The following is a 27,789-nucleotide window of genomic DNA, read 5'->3' as shown; positions in this document are numbered from 1 at the left end:
TCTGTGCTTTCTCGGTTCTCTCAGGCTAGAGTTCAGCTGAAAGAGCTCTGCCCAATGTTGTACAGATCTCAAACAGATGAACTCTCTATCCTGCAGACCGTCCACGCTCTGTCCTTTACAGAGATAAATGGCTGAAGTTCAGCAACGCTATTAACTGGCCACCCTTTCAGTGCTGTGTACATTTTTCCATTCCATTTACACTGACAAAATATATCACTTTCAGAGCGTCTTTATTAACTTTAAACATCAGTAAAGCTTTTAATACCCGTGAGCTTAGTTAGACATGAAGCAAAAATGTGAAGCATAAACGGAGTAAGCAGAAGTTCAAGGACTTGAGAGCTCTTCCCGCAGAGAAGACCTAAGGCGCAGTACACCTGCTGCCAGGGCGAAACGTAGGGCTCTGCAACCCCTGTGGTGTAGTGTGAGGGAGGCAGACGTCAAAAGGGTCTCCATTTGGCCTTTGTATAGTTGGACACAATCTGCTTTAGTGAAATATTAGGGGCAGTTGGCCATGTTTTACCGATGGGTAGAGTACATCAGTTTAAGCGATACCACTGCCTTCGTTTACAAATCTGCCTGTGTAGTGCCATCTGCGTCATAAGGAGGCGCACACTAGAAATGCTATTCAGCCTGGTGCTGGGTTTACCGTCCGCCTCATTTCATTTGTTTGCACGCTGGGGCAGATTTGGGATGCTGAGGGCTTGTTGGACATTATAAACCTGGCTGCAGAGCTACACAGGCGTGTGTGGGCTGGCAACTGTGAGCCTGGGGTACCATCACCACTAGCACACCTACATTCAGTGAGCGAAGAAGTTCTGGTGCCATGTCTAGGACGTCCAAGTTGCCACTGAGTATGACTGATGTATAAAGCAGCCAGAGTGCTGCATAAATGTGGCACCCTCAGTACTGCCTCACCCATGTACGCATGAGGCGGCATCAGTCCTCTGTCTATGTATCAGCCTCAGTCATGTGTGTCTTAAGCAGCTTGAGTTATTAATACAAATAGCAGCTTGAGTCATATATGCACATTGTAGGTCCAGATATATAGGAGGTCCATGAAGTATGCATGTAGTAGCCTCACTCATGTACGCATTTAGTACTGGCAGTTGTGTATTCAAGGACAAGCCTCAGTCTTCTATGCATATTGCTACCTCGGTAATGTATGCACGTAGCAGCCAGACTAGGGTCTCTATGCATGTTACAGCCTCTGTCAAGTATGGTTGTAGAAGCCCAAATCATATGTACGCATATATTGGTATGTATATAGCACAAACCTAGCTGTGACGCAACGGAGCACTATAAAAAATACCGTTATGTGAAGGGTCTCGAGGCGATGTACAAGTGGGGATGACGCAAATACATTGTTACACATTTTAGGTACAGGAAGATAAGTGATTTGCCTAGAACCATACACTCTTGAGTCTAGCACCAAGGCTGGGATTCAGACCTGGGGCTCCAGATCCAAAAGGTAGCAATTTGCATCGCTAGGACACATCTCCTCATAAATACATGTTTGCATCTCCATGCATTGTGGCGCTCCAGTCATGAGTAAATGAAGGAATTTCAGTACTGTGTACATGTGCTACCCTCTATTATCTATGCGTGCTTCTATATAGGAACAAAAGGCAGAGTATTGAGGACACCTCTACTGGCTACCTCTTGCACTTTTACATACTAGCCTAAATCATGATAAACAAGGCTGCTTGTGTGTGCCTAGGTATAGAAGTCGATCTAGCTGAATGGTCGTCTGATATTTTTTAAAGCTGTATTGGTAAGTGATGCACATGGATTATTGCTGGTGTAGAGCAGCCTAGTTATTGTGTTAGATTAGAAAGTGTGCTGGTAAATACAAGTAAACAATATAGATGGCGTGTTGATGATGGTCGAAAGCTTAATTGGTCATATGGATTGAAAGGAATAATAATGATTGCTTATTGATTGACTTGCTAGAAAGCCCTTGAGCTATGTTGAGTTGTGAAATGTGTGGTGGACATTATTGAATGATAAGAGCGAGTAATCAACAGTGAAGGACTTTCCAAGTATCATGTTGAATTGGGGGACATGCTTATAGATGTAGTTAATTGATAGCAATGGGACATTCATTATCTTGCTGCACAGCCCATTTTGTAAATGGATTAGTAGAATGTGGGGGTTCTTTCATTCGCTGTCGAGGCGTATCTCCTCTTCGGGTGCTTGCTCATCCTTTTCATCATGTCCAATGGCAATCCAGCTGTTGTCCAAGGTGATCCTGACGGTCTCCTTCACTGGCTCTGGCGTCTCCATGTCGTTTGAAGGTGCAGTCTCAGCCAGCTCCAAAGCTGGTGATGTTGGCTCCTCACTGAGCGACGTCTTCCCAGGATCACTTGCGGGTGCTGGCTCTTCTGGCTTTTCTTCTTGTGGGGCCGCAACCTCTTCCTCAGGGATGCTCTTCTCGTTGGTGGTGGTTGGATCCTCTCCTTTGGACTCCGAGCCCGACATTGACTTTTTCCGAAGGCTCGGGCTCAGCGATTTCTTAATTTTCTCTCTCTTCTCTGGTGGCACAAGCCTGTTCATTGTCTTCTCGATGTTCTGGCGGGTGAAAGCCTTCTTCAGGCTGTCCACCTTCTTCAGGCCAGAGCGCCTAATCTTTTTGGCTCTCGATTCGCCGGTCTTCTCATCCACACTGTCATCATCCCGACCCTCTTCCGCACGAGCAAGCTCTTCATCAGAGGACAGGTCCACGGTGTGCCAGATCTCTTCCGGCTTTGTCTTTTCATCGCTTGTCTCCCCTTTCTCCTCCGAGATCTCACTTGGAGGCTCTGGTTCCTTCAAAAATATGTTGGCAGGAATCTCTTCTTGCTCCTGAAACAGAGATGAACATATATAAGTGTGTTAAAAAAAACATTGCAAACCGCCATACTTGGTTTTTTGGTAAACAAATGAAGCTATATTGCTGGACAATGAATAAGCTTCTGCACTGCCATTCTTTTCACAAAGAGGGAAAGTGTCTTAAAAATAGCCAGGTTAATTTGTCTAAAGTCTACAAATTCAATAGCAACACAGATTTTCCTCTTCCCCTCTTTTCTCAGAATACGTTCAGGTGGAACCTATCTGTTTATTTAGAAGTTTTCTATAGCGCTAACAAGACCCGAAGGTATCAGAGCGCTTCACAGTAGTGGGCATGAAAAAGAGAACAACATGAAACAAACCCAATAAAAGCAATCGGCGACAGACAATTTGGAAAGAAGAAAAGTTCGGACAGCAGGGCTTCTCAGTACTGGATTCAACAATACCGCATGGATTCTGAGACGTTTGCAGCTCCAAGTTATCCATAACCAAGGGAGCGGATCAGGCACAAGGATTTAAGTTGGCTCTTGAATTCTGCATAGGACGGTAGAGTTCTGATGTGCGGGGGGATGGCGTTCCATATTTTGGGGGCATTTCCTGAGAAAGAGCAGTCCGCAGTTCTCTTCCTTCTGGTTTTTGGTAGGATGAGCAGTAGGGAATTAGAGCTTCTCAAATTTCTGGCTTGGCCTGCTTTTTTGAGCTTGTTAGCCAGGTATTCCGGTTTGCCGGTGTGGAGGGCCTTGTGGGTTAGGCAGGCCGTTCTGAAGGTACTTCGCATTTCCACAGGGAGCCATTCGAGTTCTTTAAGAGCCGGGGAGATGCGATCATATTTTTTGCAGCCTGTGATCATTCTTGCTGCCGCGTGAAGTGTTGTTTTTAGTGGAGCCAGGTGGGATTTGGGGATGCCTGTTAGGATTGAGTTCCCATAGTCCAGTCTTGATAGAACTAGAGATTGCGTGGCTAGTTTGAGGTCCTTGTTGGGAATGTAAGGTTTAATTTTGTTCAAAAGTCTGAGGTTGAAGAATGCGCTTTTCGCCGAGTTCTTAATGTGATTTGTCAGGGTTAGTTTAGGGTCTAAGGTGAAGCCCAGGGATTTAACGGAGTCGGCTAGCGTTAGGTTACCCTTGAGAGCATCGATCGACTTTAGCCACTCGGTGATTTGAGGGTTATCTTCTTTGTTTGAGATGAGGAGTGTTTCTGTCTTATCGGGGTTGAGTTTCAGGTGATTCTTTGTCAGCCAGTCTTGAACTTCATTTAGGATATCGTTGAGTCTCTGGATGTCTTTAAGAGAGGAGATTTCCAGGTAAATCTGCGTGTCGTCCGCGTAGAGGTGGAAGTTGATGTTGGCGTTCCTGAGTAACTTAGCGAGTGGCTCCATGTAGATGTTAAAGAGCTGGGGGGAGAGCACCGATCCTTGAGGGACACCCTTGTTGACTTGCTGGGTATCGGAGGTGAAGTTCTTGATTTTTATTAGTTGCGAACGGTTGTGTAAAAAGGAGGAAAACCACTTGAGAACTACCTCGCCAAGGCCGGCTCTTTCTTGGAGAGTCGTGATGAGGAGCTTGTGGTCCACCGTGTCGAACGCTGCTGAGAGATCAAGGAGTATGAGGAGGCAGCACTTGTCAGCGTCAAGAGATCCATGGATGTCATCTATGATGTTCAACATCGCGGTTTCAGTGCTGCGGCCTTGTCTGAAGCCAGATTGGAGGGGGTCCAGGAGATTGATGTTGTCCAGGTGTTGCGTCAGTTGCAGGAGTACACAGCGTTCAAGTGTTTTCGAGAGTAAAGGGAGGTTAGATATTGGTCTGAAATTGTTCAGGTCAGTTGAGTCGAGACCGGGTTTTTTCAGGAGGGGAGTGACTTGTCCCATTTTTAGACAATCGGGGACCACACCGCTTTGTAAGGAGCTGTTTATGATTCTTCCCCAGATAGGCGCTAAGGTAAGCTTCATTTGTTTGATTAAAGATGGGGGGATGGGGTCTGAGATGTGTGCTGAAGGTTTGGAGGTCGAGATCAGCGCGATTATCTCAGTTTCCTGGACGGGGCGAAAGCTTAGCCAGGGGGAGGGAAAGGAGTCGGATGGGAGTGCCACTGGGGAGGTCGAGTAGCTCTTCTGGAGGTGTGGGTTGTTGATGTCTAGAGATAGTTCGATTTTTTGGACTTTGACGTTGAAGAAGTTGGCAAAGTTGTCACAGAGTTCTTTGGAAGCCTGTAGGGTTGAGGGCAGGGGCTTTGTTGTTTGTTGTCTGATTATGTTGTAGAGTTCTTTGGGTCTGTTTTTGGATTTGACCAATGCCTCACGGAAGAAGCTGGATTTCTTGTTTTTGATATGGTTGTTGTACTTCCTACGGGCTGATTTTAGTTGAAGGCGGAGAATGGCGGTTGGGTTGTTTCTCCACTTTCTTTCTTTGGTTCTCAGGTTTCTTCTTTCTGCGTTGAGGTCCGCAGTGAACCAGGTTCTGGATGGAGTGGCTCTGCTTCTTTTGAGTTTAAGAGGAGCTAGATTGTCAAGTATGGCGACTACCCCCGAGTTATAGTGGTCGACGAGGTCATTGGTCGAGAGGTGCATAGTGTTATTTGAAAGAAGAGCGCTTAGTTGACCTTCCAAGATGTCTTGGGGTACTTGGGAGAGGTTTCTCGACCATTTAGGCGGGTCTTGCGGAGGTTTAAGCGAGAAGATGGGGTGATTGATGTGGAATAAGATCATGTGGTGATCTGACCAGTCAACTGGTAGTATGTGGTTGACCGTGATAGAATTCTTTTGGGCAATGATGGCGTCCAGTGTGGCTCCTTTGTAGTGAGTCTCCTCAGTACAATGTTGGGTGAGGTTGTTCTCATCAAGGAGGCTAGATAGCGATTTGATTAGAGGGTTGTGGGTCTCATTCCACCGGATGTTCAGGTCGCCAAGAATTAAGTTTTTGGAGTCGCCCAGTGTGTCTTGTGCAATCAGGTTTGATAATTGGTCTCCGAACTCGTTATTTCTGCCCGGGGGGTGGTAGAGTAGGTGGCACAGTAGAGAGTCATTGTCTTTTGTCTTGATGACAGTGTATAGGCATTCAAAGGAGTCGTACTCGAAGGAGGCGGTTTCTGTGATGCTCCAGCTGTCCTTGTGGATGATAGCGACCCCACCTCCTCGTTGTTCAACCCTATCTTTCACCAATAGTTGGCACAGAATCTCAACCATGTACTTCTTTTGCCGAAAATGTCATTTGCTCTCATTTTTAGTTATTTTATTAAACTGGCACTATCCCTCGTCTCCTCTTGTAATGAGATGTCATATTGTATATAAATCCACAGTTTGTTATGTATGTGGATTTGTAGAGTGCTGCTTGTCAGCTGTGAAGGTATCTTGGCGCTAAGTCGGTGGGAGTAGACAGGCGATTAGGCTGGGCCTGAACACAGGCAGTCTCGATGGTCCTTCAAGAAGGCTAGTTGAATAGCCTGGTCTTCAGCTTCTTGCGGAATTGCCGTTGTACCCCAGCTCCGCGGACAGAGAACGCTGTTATGTCTATCACTATACCACTATGCTGCTAAGTATCTGACCTCTGAGCCCCACTCTGCCAACCACTTCATCTTGCAAATAGGTGTAGGCCGGTGTCTTTGTCAAAGCGTCTGGGCTCTGCGGTATTCGGCTACATGACTAACTTTGATTCAGTTTGCCTCAGTTGTAGTTTGCCTACACGAGGCCGTGTGGCACTGCGTACCTTTTCATCCTGTGTTTCAGAATTACCTTCATGTAACTTTGCATACCGCACTGCTGCTGGCTGTTAGCATGTCAGCCACATATGAATATTCCTCTATCTTACATTTCATTTTTGAATAGAACTGTCCATTTAGGTTTTCCAAAATGCGCATTGTATTCCAAACGCTACATAAACCCTGTTATCATGAGTAAACTGTGATGTTTCTTGTTTGTGTGTTACTCTAAGCAGTGTGCATATTTCTCCTGGTTGGCCATGTAGTCAGTTAGGTTACAGTTGCCGCAAGCGGCTGGGCACTCAGCGAGACACAGTAGGCCGAGTCCAATCATTAAAGCGCGCTGAAGCACTGAATGTAAACGGGATGTGTTCCAAAGCCACAGAACACCAAGGGCTAAGACCTAGAAAGAGCAGTGAGTGCAGCCAGGGTGGAGCTGGACATAGGCCCGGGTCCATGGGGGCCACATAGGGGATGGAGATTGGCAAGCCTGTTGACTGGGTGGTCGTTTTCTGTTGCCAGTTCCTCTGAAACGTGATAAATAAGTAGTCTTTATGCACCTCGCCCTCCAACATGCTCTCTGATACATGCTGTCCTTACCACGAGCACGTCACATTTTCCTTATGGCTGTGATCTCGCCCAGGCTCTCCGCCTGGACTTGGGTGAGATGGAGCCAGGGAAGCAGCTATTACCAATGGTTTGATCTTTACAGCTTCTAAGAGACCTCTTCTGCGCCCCCTTCTGCCCCTGTTGCTTTTGCCCATCTGTCTTGCCTTCTTCTAGCCTGCTTAATACCCCGACTCCTTCCCCACTATTTGCATTTATGTAGCGGACAGTAGGGCCTACTATCCCTTATGAGGGGCTGAAGCGCATGTCGTCTTCCTTTCTGTCCCCTCTTCGTCGTCTGCTCAGTCTTGCCGCGTCTCCCTCGGCCTACCTCTGTCTGCTCCCGTTCCATAACCTCGTCTTTCTCTTCTTACCCCCCTTGTGCCTTTTCCTCATCCGACGCTCCCTCGTGGCTCCGACCTTTCCCCTCTTGGCTCCGACCTTTCCCCTCTTGCCTCCGACCTTTCCCCTCTTGCCTCTGCTCCCTTTCCACGGCCTTCTTCCCTGTTCCAAGCACTTTATTTCCCGCGGTTTCTTCATTCCCCTTCTGTCCTCTCTCGCTCTTCTCTCTTTTTCGTTCCTACCTACTTCATACCTGCCAACTCACACGGTGCCACCCGCCGTAGACACACAATAGCGGCTCTCATCACACGGTCTCCCGGTGAGGAGCCGATATCACACGGTGGGGGGGGAGATGAAAACCACTGTAAATAGTGGTTTTCCTACTCAGTTTCTGAGGCTTTAACTGATGACGTCCATTAAGAGGTGTGAAAACAACACAGGACCTGGCACTAGCAAGTTTTTTTTTGGGGTGGAGGGTGAGGGGCTTGTGGGCGGGGTGGTGTACCAAAAGTGCCTCGTAGATATTTCTCAGCACGAGGCCCCAATCCCAAACACACACGGTGAGATTGTTCTACAAGTTGGCAGGTATGCTGCTCCCCTGTGCCTTCTCTCAGCTTTTATCTCTCCGTACCATCCCGTCTCCGTCTCCACCCTCCTCCCTCCCCGAGCTTTGCCAGCCCTACCCCCCCTCCGACTCCCGACAGGACCGCCTGGCACAGATGACTCACGCTCTTCTGCTAAAAACACACACGCTCTGTTATTTATTTTTTTAATAAGGAATGTGTGTTCAGGTTCTGACAAGCTGGATCTTGGCAACGAAGGCCCTACAACTTTCCACCGAAGACCCCCAGCTCCAACTCCTCGCGCCGACTGAACATGGAGTGCCCCCCTTCTCCTCCCTGAACATAAGTGCAGCCCCCCCCCCCTCCCCCCAACAATCTCCATCCTTTCCTCGGTCCTTCCTGTTTTGTGCGGCGAGTGTTTCTATATCAGGAAGTGCCTTTGTGCCGAGTTGCATTGTGCTGTGCTCTGCAGGGGGTCCAGAGGAAGAGATAAGATCTCTCAGACCCGGCAGCCAATCAGCATGTGTAGAAGCCTGGGGGGCCAGCACTTGTGGCTGTGGTGGATACCAACCAGACATGCAGACCCCTTCACCTTCAGAGTAGGTAGTCCACTCCATGATTAGTTAAGCTGGACCTCAGACATTTGGGGTCAAGCAGACATGGTATGCCTGTTGGACCCTTCCTCTTTGTAATGGAGGGCTACTGACTGTGTCCACTCGTTTCAGTAAACGGGTTCCCAGAGCGAGCAAGAGGGAGCAAACGCGCGAGTGACCGGATCTCATTCCAGAGGCACCACCCGCCTGCACAGCAGTCTGACCCTGGAGGCCTGCACAGCAAGCCCTCCCACCAGCCTGCACAGCAAGCCCTCCCACCAGCCTGCACAGGAAGCCCTCACACCAGCCTACACAGCAAGGCCTCCCACCAGCCTGCACAGCAAGGCCTCCCACCAGCCTGCACAGCAAGCCCTCACACACCAGCCTGCACAGCAAGCCCTCGCACACCAGCCTGCACAGCAAGCCCTGACACCAGCCTGCACAGCAAGCCCCGACACCAGCCTGCACAGCAAGCCCTGACACCAGCCTGCACAGCAAGCCCCGACACCAGCCTGCACAGCAAGCCCTGACACCAGCCTGCACAGCAAGCCCCGACACCAGCCTGCACAGCAAGCCCTGACACCAGCCTGCACAGCAAGCCCTCACACACACACCAGCCTGCTAGCACTCCATGACACTGACGGCCCTCACACCAGCCTGCACAGCAAGCCCTCGCACACCAGCCTGCACAGCAAGCCCTCGCACACCAGCCTGCACAGCAAGCCCTGACACCAGCCTGCACAGCAAGCCCTGACACCAGCCTGCACAGCAAGCCCCGACACCAGCCTGCACAGCAAGCCCTGACACCAGCCTGCACAGCAAGCCCTCACACACACACCAGCCTGCTAGCACTCCATGACACTGACGGCCCTCACACCAGCCTGCACAGCAAGCCCTCACACACCAGCCTGCACAGCAAGCCCTCGCACACCAGCCTGCACAGCAAGCCCTGACACCAGCCTGCACAGCAAGCCCTGACACCAGCCTGCACAGCAAGCCCTGACACCAGCCTGCACAGCAAGCCCCGACACCAGCCTGCACAGCAAGCCCTGACACCAGCCTGCACAGCAAGCCCCGACACCAGCCTGCACAGCAAGCCCCGACACCAGCCTGCACAGCAAGCCCTGACACCAGCCTGCACAGCAAGCCCTCACACACACACCAGCCTGCACAGCACTCCATGACACTGACGGCCCTCACACCAGCCTGCACAGCAAGCCCTCACACACACACCAGCCTGCTAGCACTCCATGACACTGACGGCCCTCACACCAGCCTGCACAGCAAGCCCTCACACACACACCAGCCTGCACAGCACTCCATGACACTGACGGCCCTCACACCAGCCTGCACAGCAAGCCCTCACACACACACCAGCCTGCACAGCACTCCATGACACTGACGGCCCTCACACCAGCCTGCACAGCAAGCCCTCACACTAGCCGGCACAGCAGTCCTTGACACTGGAGGCCCTCACACCTGACACTGGCGGCCCTCTCACACACACCAGCCTGCACGGCACTCTATGACACTGGCGGCCCTGACACCAGCCTGCACAGCAAGCCCTCACACACACACCAGCCTGCTAGCACTCCATGACACTGACGGCCCTCACACCAGCCTGCACAGCAAGCCCTCGCACACCAGCCTGCACAGCAAGCCCTCGCACACCAGCCTGCACAGCAAGCCCTGACACCAGCCTGCACAGCAAGCCCTGACACCAGCCTGCACAGCAAGCCCCGACACCAGCCTGCACAGCAAGCCCTGACACCAGCCTGCACAGCAAGCCCCGACACCAGCCTGCACAGCAAGCCCCGACACCAGCCTGCACAGCAAGCCCTGACACCAGCCTGCACAGCAAGCCCCGACACCAGCCTGCACAGCAAGCCCTGACACCAGCCTGCACAGCAAGCCCTCACACACACACCAGCCTGCTAGCACTCCATGACACTGACGGCCCTCACACCAGCCTGCACAGCAAGCCCTCACACACACACCAGCCTGCTAGCACTCCATGACACTGACGGCCCTCACACCAGCCTGCACAGCAAGCCCTCACACACACACCAGCCTGCACAGCACTCCATGACACTGACGGCCCTCACACCAGCCTGCACAGCAAGCCCTCACACTAGCCGGCACAGCAGTCCTTGACACTGGAGGCCCTCACACCTGACACTGGCGGCCCTCTCACACACACCAGCCTGCACGGCACTCTATGACACTGGCGGCCCTGACACCAGCCTGCACAGCAGTCAGTCCGTGACACTGGCGGCCCTCAATATATTGAAGGGCCGCCCTTTTGCACAGAGCCTGGTGTGTGCTGATTCAAACCCTGTTCGAGGAGCCTGGCACCTGTGCGCCTGCCTGCCCCGGAGGACAGTTACCTGGGCTGCGGAGAGGCTGCTCTAGAAAACAGTGGCCCTTATGCGCCCAGGCATTTCTCCATAGACACAGAATGGGCAAAAAAAGCCCTTTGGTACATCAGACCCAGCGACCTACTAGGCAACGGCTACTTATCAATGCATTCAAAACCAAAGAATAAGTACAGACAGGTCTCCGACTGACAGCAGCAGGGCTTTTAGGACGCTGACGTGGAATACCATCTAAGTGAAAATGATGACAGAACTCGCATATTCACTCCCTCATCCCCCTATACATAGCTCTGTGACCTAGCACCCACACCAGAGATCGGACTTTAACTTACAGGTCACTCATGCCGTAACATGTTCTGTGACTGATGGACGCTGGTACTGGTCTGCCCTGTCTGATGTGTGCTGTGAAGAGTGCACTTGCTGTCTTCTTAGAGAGGGAAGCTTGCTTTGCTACTGCCATGATGTCCCTATTCTGTAAGGCAGAAGCCTTTGCACTGCCGCTGCCTGATTTGAACCTACCCTGTAAATGGAAAAGCTTGCGCTGCTATTGCCCTAGCTGTACCTGCCTCTCAAGGAAAGAAGCGTACACTGTGTCTGTCCGAGGTGTACCTGTTCTAGGAGGAAGGGACACTTCTCCTATTGCTGACTCGAGGCAGAGATGCAACAATACTTGACAATACAATCACAGCTGCATATAGAATCATCTTTAGTCTTCCTAAGTGGACCTCCCCATCACAGATTAGGCTGGAGTTTGGCATTCAACAACAGCTCCTGGCACGCCAGGGGGCCTATATCTGTGTATGGGACAAAGTGAGGAAATCTGCACAGGGAACCTTGAACGAACATCTATGGAGGGAAATAGAGCAGACTTCGACCTCGCCTGCAGCCAAATATCTTGCAAAAAGTCTTGTAAACACCGGGCTGGAACAGCTCTGGGCATCTTCCTTAGACCATAAAACCTTCAATAAACTGGTAAAGAAATCTATCAAACACCAGTCGTGGGTACAAGACAAAACAGTTTTTGCAAAAAGAACGCATGCTTGGATGATTTTGAATTCTTACTCGGCAAAAGCTCCTCAGAACTATTTGGGCTTGGGCTATGCCAAAAAGACAAAAATGTGCTTCTTAAAATACAGATTTGGGCTGCTGCCCTGCATCCAGCATCTCCCGCACTGGTTAAAAAAGAAAGCAGGTTTGTCATGCCGGCTATGCGGTCATATAGAAGAAGACATGATTCACTTACTATGCTCTTGCGAGAAATTGCTGGATGAGAGGAAACTCCTTTGAAAACAACACTTTATTTGGCTTGGGATACGTACACGAAGGAGCGCAGTACTAACCTGATTTTCATCTTAGGACCCTCAATTGAGCTGCAGCCTGGTAAAATTTTTCAAGGCTGTGGGGGACAAAATGCCAGGGCCAGAACCTTGAATTGACTTGGTTCCAACTTGTCTTGTAACACAAATCATACTTAATTTCAAATACTGAGAGATAACTGAATGGCTGATATGATTTTTTTTTTAATTACTAAGAATAGAACATAAATGTTCATATAATGATGGTTTTAAACATATGTGATTTTATATTGTGTTTTAATTTTCATGTTTTGTATTGCATTGCATTGGTTTTAATTAACTGTGCAAATAAAATTACTTACTATTGCTGACTCATCTTATGGAAAAACAAAGGATGTTTTGAATGAACTTGCATAACCCGACCAGGCCATTGAATGGCTTTTGTGAGACCCAGTGCAAACAATGGTTGCAGGGCCCTGACCTGAGACTCTGGTTTCAATTCCAGCTTCCTAGCTTGACCAAAATATGTGACTCTGGGAAATTTTCTTTTCTGTGGCTCCTTTTTTGTGATCATCACATTTGAAAGCACTTTCAAATTATTCAGTTATGAATGCTCACAATACAAATTACTCTTATATATGGTGTAATAGACCATAAAGTTACTCCATATATAACAATAAAAAAGCCTGTATAGGAGACCTAAGACAACCACCGTGCCTCTTGGGTCACTAATAACATTGTATTCAGAGCATACCAGGGTAAGAGTGTGATTCCAATGTGTAATCGGGAAACCTGGTTTCAATCCTGGCTTCCCAGCTTGACCAAAGTGTGTGACCCTAGGCTATTACTTTTCTACACTGTGCCTCTTTTTCCATAATCGCAGCATGAGAGCACCTTGGTGGAATTCAGTTTAGTATGCGTAATGTACAAAAATCTCTCTTGTATATGGTTTCGACTATAATGTTGGTCCATCTATAAAAAAAAGGCCATATAGGAGAAACAAGACCACTGACTAGCCTCTCAATAAAATTGTCACTGCAGAAATGAGGTGATTCAGTAATTCTAATAATAATAAAGGCCACTCAGTACAGTGATATAAACTAATGTGCTAAAGTGAAACGATCCAAAATAAAATAAACATGTATGTAAAAGTTCATAACTCACCAATACAGTGCCAGTCACTGACCCTTGCAGAAAGGCACGAGGTCCAAACTCAGCCAAGCTCTGCATGGAGCCTTATTTCTCCACGGCGCTACTTTTTCAGAGAGCATGCAACACAGGCAGGGCACAAAGGATTATGGGACGTTGGGACCCTTCCATCACTGCCTCATTACGACTGCCCTATTGGTCCTTGAAATAAGACTGGGGATGCTTGGGGGTTTGCGCGTGTGGCTCGCGGTCTCACAGCCAATGCGTGATCGCTGCCCACACCCAGTCAGCTGCGAGTGTGGCTTGGCAGTATGGGCATGGCCCGTTCTTAGTGTGAGCCCGATTACAATGACGTGCCCAGTGAAACCAGCAGCACATGCCACCAGCCATGCCAATACCACGTGATGGGCATCTTCCAGAAGTGGGGCCTGTGGAAATGTGCCCAGTCTGCCCCCTTCTGACGCTGGTAAACATGCCCTGTGAACAGGAATTGTTTCACAGTATTTGATGTAAGTTCCCTGTAGTCCCGGAAAGCGCCTGACCCCACAGAAGCAATATTCCGGGACCGAAATCTGTCAATGGAAAATATAAGTAGGGTCCACTGCTCATCCGTCCTCCAGTGGAATTTTTATTTTAGCTAACCCACATACAATTTTAATATCGGTCTGATAGTTTAACAAAGGGAGACCATAAATGTCAACATAAGTGATCTAACCGTACCCAAACTAGGGCACCCATAACTAGGAGACTGTCTAACCCCTGAATAGTAATACTCTCAGATAGTTCTCCGTGCTAGATGTGGAACCTGCATACGAGGTATACGACACTAGATAGGGGAGTGTTTATCATCCTATATAAGTACATAAGAGTATGGTAATTCCGTTAGAAATGTGGTTATTTCTTTTAGGAGTTTTGTACATGTTTACATCGATTTACAGAGACTGTAGAGCATTCCTTCAATGCCTCTCACTTCCTCTGTAGTGTGCTAGCAACCTGTGTTGTACCTGTACTGTATGTGTGGGGGAATCGTGTAGTGTTCCTTCTGTTACTACCATCTGTCCTTTACTTGTTCTTTATATTAGGGACGGTTGTGTTGCTACTCTTCATGTTGTACTTTGTGTTTTGAAGCTCTGTTTAATGCCTTACAATAAGCACAAGAAAAAAATATTTGCATTGCCAATGCTTGTTTTAGTGCACGATGTGAGTGAAAGAGTGAATCCTCACATATTATGTGAGCAGAATTCACTTTTAATTGTATGTATGCAACAAGCCGATTTTTTTAATTGACTAGACGACTTTGTAAAAAGTTTAAACATAGCTGGCAAGTGGCTCTGTGCAATGCTCATTCGAATCTAGAATTTTACCCAACAGCACTTTGCATGCTGGGATTTTAAGACCATAATAAGTGTTAAAAGTAAAAGCACAAGCCCCACAATGCAAAATGATCTTAGCTGAAGAGCCTGGAATGGCTGATAGTATCATATCCGGGCAACTGGAGTTGGGTGAGTCTGTGGCTGCAGCATTTTCTTCAGAATTATGGATACGCCAAGTAATCCGTCATCTGCTGCATAGTCTGCAGATTTTAACAAAAAAAATTGTCTCTAGCTCTAACAGATAAAAAGTTAGTAAAAAATGTGGCAACATGTTCCTACACAGTGGAAGGCCCCTCGCCAAAGTTCACTGGTCACCTTTCAGTTCCTTATTGCTGTATTTGGTTGTTAAACTGGTGCAAAAGAGGTGAAATAAACGCCTGGACCGTTTTTCTAAAACGACAAATTAATGAAGTAATACTGTCTCAAAATGTGGCACATTTCACCGCATAATTTGCCTTTTCTTGATGCATAATTTAGTCAACCCTGCTGCAAAATTTGGTTTCCCATGCCACATAATTCCAGTGGCTTTGGTTATAGTCAGGTGACAGATCTGTGAAATGCAAAATAAAATGGTGTTCCTGGCTCTCCTTGCAGGTAATCACGTTAAACAGCGCAGTGAGTGGGAGGCAGTTTATATGTAAATCTACTGCCCACCTTCTTCCTGAGAGACGTTTGCTGCGTCTTGGGTGTTGCGCCTGCAGTCCTGCTCTGTTGCCCTGCCTAGAACAGCTGCTGCACGTGCTGCCCCCTGAGGGCCACCAGTGCCCATGCAGACCTGTCCTGACACCGCACGCGCCTCTGCAGACCGCTGCTCCCCGTCACGTCTGCACCCTGTCCCAGTAAACTATCTGCTCTTTGAATGCACCTGCACCCCATCTGAGGAAATGGAAGCCGCCTTTACCAGCACACCCACGGCTGCACGCTACCAACTCTTGAATATATCTAATATTCTCTCAACACAGCCAAAAATCTCATCAAGTCTGGTGCTGAGTATGTAGGACTATTCTGAAAGCTTCCATGACAGCAGGAAGTCGACATCTCCGCAACTCAAAATGCAATAAAGAAATCGGGGCAGAAGTCCTGAAAAAAAGAAGTGGGCGGGACTAACCATGTTAGGCAGTATGCAAGTGATATCATGGTGTCACATCGTACAAGGCATCACAACCAATGACTTCACAGGCAGTGACATCACAAGAAGTGACATCAGATCTTAAGGCCTCACACATGTTTAGCAGGTCTATCATGAGTACATTACAATATTTAACAAATGAGATTTTGCATAAGGTTGTTCCAAGAAAGTGAATTAACCCTGACACAAAATATGGGTTTTAAAATATACATTTATTTTTTAAAACACTGCCACAAAGACATTGGAAACGAGGAGAAACGTGGCAGTAAATCTGTTCTGCTTAATTGGTTGCAAAGTCTCCCTTTTAACCCCTTGGCTGCAGCGGTAATTCCGCCGCGGCGCAGGGGGGGGGGGTCGCACAGCGCCGCCATGCTTGTGACGGAACTACGCCGTCACGAGCAGGCTGTGCTTATGACGGCGTGGTTCCGTCACGACTCCGCCCACTCACGAATTAGCCCGCACAGGCGGGGAATCAGTGCCGCGTGGGCGGAACAGCCGCGGCATGACGGAACCACACCGTCATGAGCACACGCCACCGTGGCTCGTGACAGCGTGGTTCCGTCACCAGCACGGAAGGGGTTAAAATATCTTATGGGGTTAAGGCACCTGCTGCAGAGATCTTTGTGTGCCAACTAAATCTCAGGGAATAATAATAACGGTGAGATAACTCTTGAGGTTACCACATTTGCTGTAGAGATCGGTGTTTTGTCTAATCCTATTTTGAATGAAAGTAGAATAGAGGGTTAATATGTCTACTGCAAATCACATGATGTAACATACAGATAACCGATTTTTTTTATTTTATGTAAATGGTCAAGTAAGTGGCTTACAGCTTTAATTACAGAGATCATTTTGTTACTTGCAGTTTATAAATTGTAATCCTTCTCACATAGCACAGTGAGCTGTGAAAGACATTTGACTACTACACTGTGTAACCTTCACTGTCTTATGTACATTGATTTACACACACATGATTTATTGTGGATGTATAGCTGTGCATAAGTGATGTAAAGAGCTCTGACTCCCTGCACTGGGATGAGTAGCTCTATAGCGCTATAAAATAAATAAAATAAAATAGTGGTATTTAAATTGTTGTGTAAATACTGGAACAGACCAAAGCATTTGACATTCTTCCAGTGCATGTATGTCTGTTATATACAGGGATAGCACAAAGTCTCAAACATGCCTTTAAGTACCTGTGAAGTGATAAGCTGCGAGCCTTTGTTTCCCTCCATTGCATTTAGGTGTGAGGCTCTGGCTCCTGATAGCTGCCAGACAGGATAATCCAACATGAGGCCTGATGGCCCTTTAACTTCAGCCTTTGTTATGCCCCAGCCGGAATCTGATAGCCCCCTCCCCGCCTGCACTTTACTGCTCAGAAATGAAAGTAGACCACCTGCAGGAGCTGCTGAATGTGTCCCGTTCTCTGAAAAATGAATCCGGGACACCTTGGCCATATTTATATGGGGCCCACCCTTTGGCAGGGTCGACGGCTTCCACCCTATGAAAATAATGGGTAGAGGCCGTGTATCCGCGTGTCCCCTCCTCGACTTGTGCCCTGAAAGGATCCCACTTAGTTGTAACTTTATGTTCCTGTAGGTTCAGTGGGACATGGTCCTATATGTGTTTGTCATCGCCAATGACATTCACACAGAGGCTCAAGAAACCCAAACCTGAACTGGTGTTTCTGTAAGGTGTGCATTACCTGTGCGCTGCCATTTTTATGTTACATTTTTTCGGTCATCTATGTAAGTCCCAATAGCGGGCGGCACTTGTATATTAAACGTTTCTTATCGAAAAGTTACTGCCGATAAATAAATACATCCTTGTAGCTCCGTGTCACTCACACCTCGTGCCCCTGCTTTTAAAGCCCTCCCCGCATGCCCATATCCACTGCCGCACACCCCTCTCGGTGTCTAAGCCGACTTAGGTGACGTAATACGGCGGTCATGGGCAAGGACCCTTATTCCATTTTGTTGGGTGGAAGGATAGTCACAGCTGGGGTTTAGGGAGCCCCGGGGGCCACTGCAGTGCTGATAGCCCCGCCCCTACGGAAGCCCCCATACCTGGTGCAGACTATTCTCGCGCCCGCCCTGCATTCTTTTTGATACTGCCCTACACTGAACCCCTACAGCCCTGTATATCACCCCGTCCTACTTGATTATAGACCCCGCCCTTCCGCCGAAGGCCTCCGCCATCTGGTACAGACCCTTTTCCATTCACTGTATAATGCTCCCCTTGCTGAACCTCCGTCCAGCTCCAGACCCATCCCCGCACACCCCTCTCTGCAGAGAGACACACCCTTCCTCCCTATGTCTCCTCCGCTCCAGAACGCTTTCAGTTCCATACTCCTCTCGGCTTGTGCGCCCCCTTGTGGCGGAAATATTCCACAGCATCACTCATATCTGTTTCTACGGGACTCCTCTGTATACGTCTCCCTGCAGACCTCTTTTTCCTGCTACATACCTCCTCGTTCCTACAGACCCCTTTGTGCTGCCGCTTGTATCTCAAGGTCCCTACAGACCCTCCTGTAGTGCTGCATGTGTCTCCAGGCACTCACATCATTTACCACTGTCCTGTTGCATATGTATGCGTCCCTGTAGACCCATTTAAAAGTATTTCGTGCATGTATCTTGGTTTCTCTACAGACAGACCCCCTGTGTTGCACCATATATTTCCGTTTCCTTACAGACGGCTCTGTGCGGTTGCATATAAGTCTGTGTCCCCACAGACCACCCTGCGCGCACCAGCAGACTACAGTCAGACAATGCATTGCAGACCCCTCTTATTCCAGCGGCAGTCTGGTCTCAACAGCTGCACGCCCTTCCTCGAGTGAGCACATTCAACCCCTTCTGGCAGAGCCCCGCCCCTTGGAGGACCAGCGCTGCCAACTGTACACTTTTTCCAAACAGAAAATATTCCAGTGTTAACTCTTTGCACCTGCCTCCCTCAGAGGCACCATTTCTTCCCAGAGAGCGAACCGGGACTTTGTAAACTGTTTTGTAAAAATGTAGACTAATAATCAAATTAGATTTATGTCGAAGTTTCTGGCTCGTGGGTGGCTAGAGCCTGGGTCTGGTGACCTCTCCGTGGCTGTCCGTGGTGAACTCTGGCACTCGCTGGGAACAGGGGTGCCTGTGTGGTCTCGGAGAAGGTCTGTGGCACCCCAGACTCACTTGGAGGAAAAGGGGCCCCGTGGTCTGTGTCTGAGCGCTCACAGGAAAGAGAAGCACCTTCAAGTGGCATGGGCTGTCTGTGGTGCTCCCTGGGCTGTCTGTGGTGCTCCCCGGCCCTCCCTGGAAGGGCAGCACACACAGGCTCTCACGGCCTCTCTCTGGGGATAGTCTCAGCGCCCAAGAATAGCACTTTGAAAGCCTCCTGTCCTGTGTCTCATTCACCCGAAACAATAGCCCTTTGAAGTCCTTCGGCCTGCGGTGCTCTCTGTCACCCCCCCCCTTCAAGGAGCAGCGCTTGCACAGCCTCGTGTCTTTTCACTCACCTGGGACAGAGGCACTTTAAAGGTGCCTTCGCCTCTTTGTGGTGGAGCTGGCTTGCCATCAAGAGCAGTACTCAGAAGGCCTCTTATGCTGCCTATAGCGGTCACTGTCTCTGTCCTGAAAGAGAAGCGCCTAGAAGGCTTTAGTGCTGTTCACCGCCACTCACCTGGCTGGAAGAAAGGCACTTCAAAGGTGCCATGGCCTCTTTGTGGTGGAGCTGGCCTTTGCCACTTAGAGCTGTACTCAGAAGGCCTCTTATCCTGCCTATAGCGGTCTCTGACCTAAAATAAAAGCGCCTCGAAGGCCTCAGCGCTGCTCGCCGCCACTCACCTGGAAGAGCAGCACCTTGAAGGGGCTCCGGTTCATGATCAGCTCGTGGTGCTCCTCCAGGCGGCTGACCTGGGCGCTGCGCACCAGGGCGTGCTGGCGGGCCTCCTTCATGTCGGCGCTGAGGTGCAGCGAGCGGTCCATCAGCTTGCTGACCATGTTGCTGGTGGAGGTGTGCTCCTTGGAGAGCCGGCTCACGTGGCCCTGCACCCGCTTCACCGAGTTCTCCATGCCCGTCTGCCACTGCGCCATGCGCAGCTGCTTCTGCTGCACCGAGTCCAGCATGCTGGCCAGCTTCTCCAGCAGGGTCAGCACGGTCAGGGCGTTCACCTGAGTCCCCTCGGGGGTCGCCTCGGGCCCTGCTCCCTGGGACCGAGGCTCCTCCGGGCCCAGACCCGGAGCCACCAGCTCGGGGGATTCAAAGCTGTACCTGGGCTCGGGGTGGATGCTTCTCCAAGAGTCCGGGATGGCGGCTTCTGCCATGGTGATGGTGGAGACTGTGCGCGCCGAGGCAGGCTTCTGGGAGCTGTCAGACTTGTCCTGGAGTTGAGGGAAGACGCCTGACTGCTGGAGCCCAGAGATGAGGCCGACTCCTGCAGGCTCCGTCCACGCCCAGAGTTTTCCGGCTCCTCCCAGGCCTTGATTCGTTGGATTCACTTCTGTTCCACTGTGTGCCGGGGGCGAGGAAGCGTAAGGCGCGCAGTGAAAACCCCTCCCTGCTGTAAGACGCATTCCTGCACCCCTGGCTCGGCTCCACCAGCGCTGCTCCACCCCACAGGAGGTGGGAGGGAGGAAACCTCACAAGGGCATTCCAGCAGCATTCCTTCCAGCGGCGATCATTCCTTCCCGGGGTCTCCCACTCCCCGCCCCACCCTCGCCCAAAGTTTCATGGCGCATTCTTCACGGAAAAATGTTCAGAGCAATCCGGGCCTCTCTAGGCCGCTTCAGCTACAAGTGATGAGTAACGTGCCAGCAACTTGATCTCTCAGGGCCCGCTGTATGTATAGATAATAACTATGCTATCGGTGCCTGGGCATGAGCACGGGTACCACACGCACCCACTCTGAACGGTCGAGGTGACGTGCAGCGCCTCCGCCTTTCAACTCTCGGCTTCGATGAGCTAGCATACCCCGCACTCCGCGTCTCGGGGGTTCAGAAATCATTGTCTGGAAAAATACAGAGAACACAACCCCTGCCCCGCGCGCACAAGTACATTAACTATCAGTGGATAAAGCAACGCGTATAGGTCCTCAGAGCCTGCGCAATGCACAGCCAGAAGGCAGCCGCTCAACATCTGGCATCTGGGTGCAATGTACAGACACTCACGGCCCAGTGCTGTCCGAAGCCTGTCCAGATATCACATGCGTTATCTGGGCAGGAATCTGGTGTACTGACGCTGCACCGCCCGCTCAAGTGCAGTGCCCTGTCATATAACGTGTAGCCTCTGAAACCTCGCAGTCTCCACCTATGAATGCACACATCTTTAAAAGTTTAGACTCCAAACTCTACTTCACGCGGGACCAGGCAGGTCTTTCTCCCAAAAGGCAGCTGTGCTGCTCGTCAGCCCGAGTTGGACCTGCAGAGGGGAGTATCGTTGCCGATATGAATATAGGGTTCCCCAGACCCATGTAACCGCTGACAAGTGCTTGTAACTAAGTGCATCATCAGAGTTCGTGTGCAGCCTAGCAACCCTCTGCCCCGCCCCACCGCGAGACTAGGGCAGAGTCAACTTCTCAAGGAGGGGAGATTTCTTTCACCTAGGTCCGACTTGAAGACGGCGAGGTCCTTTAAAGAAAACCAATCCGCATGAGTCCTATTAAAGGAATCTATTCTAGAAAGTTCTGCCAATGACCAGTTAAATAAACGCTACAGTCCAAAGGCAGATGCAGAATAACGAGGACATAACGTTCATCATTTCACAGGCACAAGGAGTCCTGGCGCCAGCGGGCGGCAAGTTGTTATTTGAAAACGCAAGACACATTGATTTTCAGATGTGGAGCGTTCTGAAAAGGTCATCAGGGAACCATGCTTTCTAAGTGTCCACACCTAAAGAGCTGGTGATGTCTGAAACCGAAGCTGACTCAGCTGAAGTGAAGAAGACTGTTTCAAATCTATAATCTCCTGCCCCCCATGAGCACGGATGATGGTTTATACTTTGAATTACTGAAGGCCAATGGCCTGGATACACTTCTGGAGGGAGATTTCATAACAACCCTAGAGAGTCCGTCAGAAGAATGCTCTATTACTTACCGGTAATCTTCATTACTCCGGGTCCCGTTCTCCTCGTCCCATTCATACGCCACATAGTTCTGAATGGGACGAGGACATAAGGGACCTGGGGGGTAAGGACCTACTTTCTCATGAAAAAGGCATCTTTGTTAACCTTCTGTGCAATTGCGGATGGACAGCTTCACAGAAATGTTATGGCCTGTCAGCAGCAGCCAGAGTCATTGCTCTCTGGCAATGAGGCCTTCATTTTGTCTCTTGTGATGACGTGAAGTTATTTACCTCAGCACTGCAAGCATAGTCTGCTAGTGAACATGAGCCGCCCGTGCCAATTATAAGTTATTAACTGCTCTCCACCTCATACAGTATTGTGGTGCAAGTTTTGGCAATTAAAATTCTACCAAACACTTTGTCAGGTCTTCTGTACAGACTTTGTTGGGACAGAAAAGTCCTCTGCTATGTGATAGACCCGCACCCCTGCCCTGAGTGCCCAATTGCTCTGATGTCTGGATCCCTAATGTTGATTTTCCTTGTCGTAGGCTAACAAAGATCATGCATGTGTGCCATGACATATGCCGGTCTCACGGATTGCGGTCTTCTTGGACCGGGATGGGTATCTAAAGCGCTAGCTTCATAGTGTCATGATTCATTCCCTGTGCCAACCACCAAGGGACCGCATTGTGGGACTTTCCACTGTTCTAATAAGCTCTTGGACACACCACTGCATGCATATCCTGACTTCCAGCCATTTGGAAATTGCCATCCATTCCCAATCCATGCTGGGTTGTGTGGAAGCCAGCCTGCTCTATTACCTATAATTCCCTGCTCACTGCTTCATCTCCATCTCTGCAGGCCACAGATGGAAGGAGGAATTCAGCACACACGTGGCTGGCTGCTGCTAGCCTGCTCACACCTGATGCATGTGATTATTCTGGGCTCTTTTAAGCTCCAGCTCACTTAAGTCTAGCGTTGGTCCCAGTAGCTGTGAGACTGACCCTTATTTCTCAAGCTTTTGCTGTTCTTATTATTACTGTGTTCCTGAGTTATAGTAATTCCTGAGCTGTAGTTATTGCTTGTTCCTGAACTACCATTACCTGCAGTGTTACCTTGATTCCTTTATTCCTGAGCTGTAGATATTTCTTGTTCCTGAATTAGCACTGCCTCCACTGTTACCTAGATTCCTTCTTTCCTAATCCTCAGACATTCCCGGTTTCTCGATCTAGCATGGCCTTCAGTGCTACCTAGATTCCTGAGCTTTAGCTATTTACTTGTTCCTTGAACTACCATTGCCTTCAGTGTTACCTTGATACCTTTATTCCTGAGCAGTAAGTAAGTAATATTTTTATTTGTACTTGATTAATTAAAATCTTTACAAAAATATAAAATACCAGTAGCGACATTAAAAACCAATATGTAGTTAGGATTAAAAAGAACACTGCATTGCTGAGATCGGATCAAAAATGTCCTCAGGTGCTAGTGAAGAACTTCGAACGATATCAAGTCTTTTTCTTATTGAGTCCAAGAACTTCACGACCTGGCAGTTACATTTTGTGTTGCTAGAGGTAAAGCATAGTATAACTGCCTGCCTACAGGTCCGTACAGCGTGTGACTTAAAGGATGGAAGCAGGAGGTTGCGCCTCAAGTCCCTCAGTCTAGGGCATATACATATCACGTGGACAATATCCTCTATGCCAGACTTTCACAGGCGACACTGTTGTAAAGCAGGTGGTCCCACCCAGGGGGGCAGGTGTTGCAGTCTCGGGATTACGCCAAGGCGTAGTTTTAAAAAGTTTTTTTTAACTTGTATTTTCATCCCGATGTTAAGGTATGCTTGTGGCTGTGTTTTGCCATATCCACCCAGGGTTGTCCATCCATGCGCTCTGTTTGCTAAGTCTTTTTTATCTTCAATCGCAGAGATAATGCGTGCTGATTTTTTGGCCAGTTTTTTAAAGGACTGGAGGTCTGTAGACGTTTCCCAAGTGTCAGACAAACCTAGGACTTCAATTGATTCAAAAAGATAATCTCTATGCAACGACGTGCGGTGCCGTAGTAGCTCAACCCATATGTTTGCATTTAGGGAGGAAACAGCAGTATACATTTCTTGTTCCTGAATTAGCACTGCCTGCGGTGTTGCCTTGTTTCCTAAGCCTCAGCTGTTCCCTGTTTCTCAATCTAGTATTGCCTTCAGTGCTACCTAGATTCCGGAGCTTTAGCTATTTACCTGTTCCTTGAACTACCATTACCTGCAGTGTTACCTTAATTCCTTCATTCCTGAGGTTTAGCGATTTACTTGTTCCTTGAACTACCATTGCCTGTGGGGTTACCTTTATTCTTTTGTTCCTGAGCTATAGATATTTCTTGTTCCTGAATTAGCACTGCCTCCACTGTTACATAGATTCCTTGTTTCCTAAGCCTCAGCCATCCCTTGTTTTTTGATCTAGCATTCCTTCAGTGCTACCTTGTCTCCTTGATTCGTGAACCCATGGGCGGCTCCTTCACAATGGCGGAGGAGAATGACCCCACTGGCTCAGAGCTTGCAGGTGAAAAATAGAACGATTACCTGTAATTGTTTTATTTTTCATTTGCCGGCTTTGAGCCAACTTGTTCAGGCGGGGACGGGGCCAGGGCATGGGCGGGGGTAGGAGGGTTGCTACTTGCTTTTCTAAGTGCACACGTGTGTTTGGCCGACCAACCTCAGGCTGGCCAAACACACATGCGCACTTAGGTTTGTCCAGCCCGGCTGCATTGAACAGCCGGGCTGGAGAACCAGCACATACTCCCTGGTCTGAGCAGAGCATCTTTTCAGCCCGCTCAGGCCAATCCCCATGCTGCTCTCATAGCATGAGAGCAGCGCAGGGATTGCATAGGGAGTCGAAGGCTTCCCCAGTGCCTGCTGGAACCAGGAAGGACGAGGCACGACGCAGGAGGCGGCCGGCAGCTCCAGGCAAGTGTTTGTTTTATTTTTAACATCCCCCATGCGGCCCCCCCTCCTGCTCTCCCTCCACCCAACCCCACCTCTTAATTGTGTCGACCGCCACTGCCTGAACACACACTTTTTTAGTGGACATTTTAAGCCCCTCCTTCTGTATTTACCTTTTTTACAGTCCCTGCCTTTCTTCCAATTACTTTTGTACCTCTTCCTAGTTTGCTGTCTTCCTATTCCTGCTGTCTTACATCTAGTTTCCTTGTATGCTTGTTACTTGCTTTCTGCCAAGTGTGCCCTTTGTTTTCTCTTCTTTCCTGTTAAGCACTACTCCTTGCTAGCTCCTTGTCTTATCGTGGTTGTGTATTTAGTTCTACACCCTTGCTGTTACCACTTGCATGTTCCTGTTTGATCCCTAAGATCCGTGGGCTCAGCTGACAACCTAGATGGTGCTTCTTGTCCACAGTGAGTATTGTCTTTGAGTTAGTTTCTTAACCTCACCATAGGTATCAGCTCAACAGACCCTGGCTATTCATGCATATCCAATATATGGGTATTCACAGTCACTATCTGTAACAGCAATTGTGGGTGAGGAACTTGAGCATCAGTCTTACTGTGTGGAGCTCCCGAGCGCTGTACCACACATTCCCTTCATTATTAATGTTTTTATATTTACAAATATGCCTTGCACTTCTGTCCTGGGTGTTAGTCAGTCTGAATGCCACATCGCCTCTTGAGTGCATGTTCTTTCTGAGGCTTAACTCTCTTATTCCCTTGTACAGAGCTTCCCCTTTGAATTCCCTTTCTCCTCTGACTCTCTGTGTAAATTTATCCAGCTCTGTACCTAATATTCTGCCTACTTTGTCTTCCCTGCCACCAATCGTTGCTGGAGTCCCTGACAAATGCCAGTATCCCGGACTGAATCCTGACACATAGTGGTGGAAAGTTATTACCTTCACCAGGAGTTAAGCAGCACGAGTGCGGTGGTGGCAGCATACCATGTGGTGATCAGTAGGAGTGAACAGGTCCTTTTTAACATATCAGTGGAGTGAGGCCTACCGCCTCACTCACTTTTAAAAGTTCCACGTTGTGCTTTACTCAAACTTGACTACATCAGGTTGGCGTGAAGTGCTGTGCAGCACAGAAGTGGTGTATCTGGGCTGGGTGTATGTGTTCCAGAGAAGGGGCAATGAAGGGATTATGCAGTACTGAGTAGTGCGTGCATGGTGTATGCATGTGCTGGTGGTGCATATGACATTTCCAGTAACTGAAGGATGTAGTGTTGCGCAGTGCGTGCAGGGTGAATCCATGATCTTGGGTGTATGTGTACCTGTGAGTGGTACAATGGCTGAAGGATATAGTGTGTTCATGTTAAATGCATATGCTGGGTGAGTGTCTACATGTGAGTGGTGCAATACATGAAGAATGCAGTGCATTCTAGATAAATGCACATGTGTGAATGTGTACCTCTGAAGTGGTACAGTTCATAAAGGATACATTGCTGGGCAGTGTGTGCATGTTAAATGCATATGTTGGTTGTATGTGTGCCTGTTAGTGGTTCAGTACATGGAGGACAGTACTGTGCAGAGCCGGTATGCAGTATACATGCACTGTGTGAAAATGTGCCAATGCATGGAGGGTCCTAGGTTCCATTCAGGAGACTCATGCCTGCATGGTGAAACATTGAAAGGAGGCAGAGATATTCCCTCCAGAAATATTTGTGTATTGCTGCATTCCTGTGAGCTGGGTGGGACACACACTAGGGACAGGGGGACCAGGCTCCTTCTGCACACTTCAAAGGGCACTATCTGATTCAGTGAGAGGTCACATGGTAGGAGCCTGAGCACATCTCCGGAATGAAATGGGGCTACTAAAAGTTGTACAGTGGGGCTGGGGGTCCCCGGGCTAACCTTTTGAGGCACATATCACTGTCATTGAGGTGTGTATTCTAGTCACTCCCAGGGCCTGTATTGTGGGACTATCCACTTCGGAGACCCTCCTACCAAGAGGAATAGGGAACAGACACGTAGGCACTTCAAAAGAAGGTGGACCCCAACCTAAAACTTTAGACTCGGACCATAAATCACATTTGTTGTCTGAAAATGGACTATAAGAAAGGGAGTTTGACAACCACAAAAATTGCCTGCCATGCAGCCAAATGGGCTGTGAGGATGGGAAGCTCAGTAGGACTTCTGCCTGTGACCAGTACTGGGGATCAAGGCCTGCTGGTTTCCCTTCTGGGTGAGGGGGCATTACCCAGGGAATCCAAGACCACCTTGCCTTGGAGCACCAGAGCCTGCCTCCTTACAAAGACCAGTGTGCCCTGTGAGGAAGGGGAAAGTGTTGGAGGCAGCAAGGTCAAGTGGGGAGCCCTGCGGAGTGGACACCGTGTGAGGAAACGACTTCTGCACTGATCGGATCGTTGCCCATATGTAGGACTGAGTGGGCGACTCCCTTATGCCATGAGAGGGTACCATGAAGATAAATATGTGAAAGATGCCATGCCTTAAGGGCTAAAGCCTTGCTACTCTGATCCCTGCCCTCCCTGGCTCTGTCCCTGCCCTTCTCCCCCTCCTAGGATCTATGTATTGGTGGCTGCTGTGCGACTGCGATGTGGGCGCACCACAGGCAATCCCATCTGCACCTAGACCACACCCAGCACCACAGACCCTGGCTCGTCTAGCCTACTCTGCTACACCGACTTGCAAGGACTACGCACCGGACGCCACCCACAACTGCTGCCCCCATCCCACTCCTCACTCCAGGGTAGGACTGCTTTCATGCAAGCATTGCTGCTTCTCATGCAGCATCACTCCCACACCACCCGCCACACACACCTCACCCTGTATCTCGTGCATGCTCCTCAACA

General features: G+C 49.3%; 2 protein-coding genes across 8 annotated transcripts in view; one reads left to right on the top strand and one right to left on the bottom strand.

Annotated features, from left to right (window-relative positions):
* The window catches only part of TEP1 (telomerase associated protein 1), a 1,080,103-nt gene that overhangs the window by 750,986 nt on the left and 301,328 nt on the right, over positions 1-27,789 (top strand). The gene's annotated exons all lie outside the window — the stretch shown is intronic.
* On the bottom strand, positions 214-20,522 carry LOC147703508 (caveolae-associated protein 2-like). The gene is made up of 2 exons (XM_086931876.1): positions 19,775-20,522; positions 214-2,841 (listed from the first exon to the last, which is right to left on the bottom strand). The coding sequence occupies exons 1-2, from the start codon at positions 20,501-20,503 to the stop codon at positions 2,158-2,160; spliced, it is 1,413 nt and encodes a 470-aa protein (XP_086788002.1). The 5' UTR covers positions 20,504-20,522; the 3' UTR covers positions 214-2,157.

This window comes from Lissotriton vulgaris, chromosome 7 (assembly GCF_964263255.1).
Source record: "Lissotriton vulgaris chromosome 7, aLisVul1.2, whole genome shotgun sequence".
Classification (NCBI taxonomy): domain Eukaryota; kingdom Metazoa; phylum Chordata; class Amphibia; order Caudata; family Salamandridae; genus Lissotriton; species Lissotriton vulgaris.
Note: the sequence above shows the minus strand (reverse complement) of the source record. Positions and strands in the feature narration are given on the sequence as shown.

Coding starts and splice junctions, on each gene's coding strand:
- LOC147703508 (XM_086931876.1), bottom strand. CDS start 20,503: ATGCGTCTTACAGCAGGGAGGGGTTTTCACTGCGCGCCTTACGCTTCC. Junction 2,842..19,774: donor TCAAGGTGCTGCTCTTCCAG/GTGAGTGGCGGC, acceptor TCTCTGTTTCAG/GAGCAAGAAGAGATTCCTGC.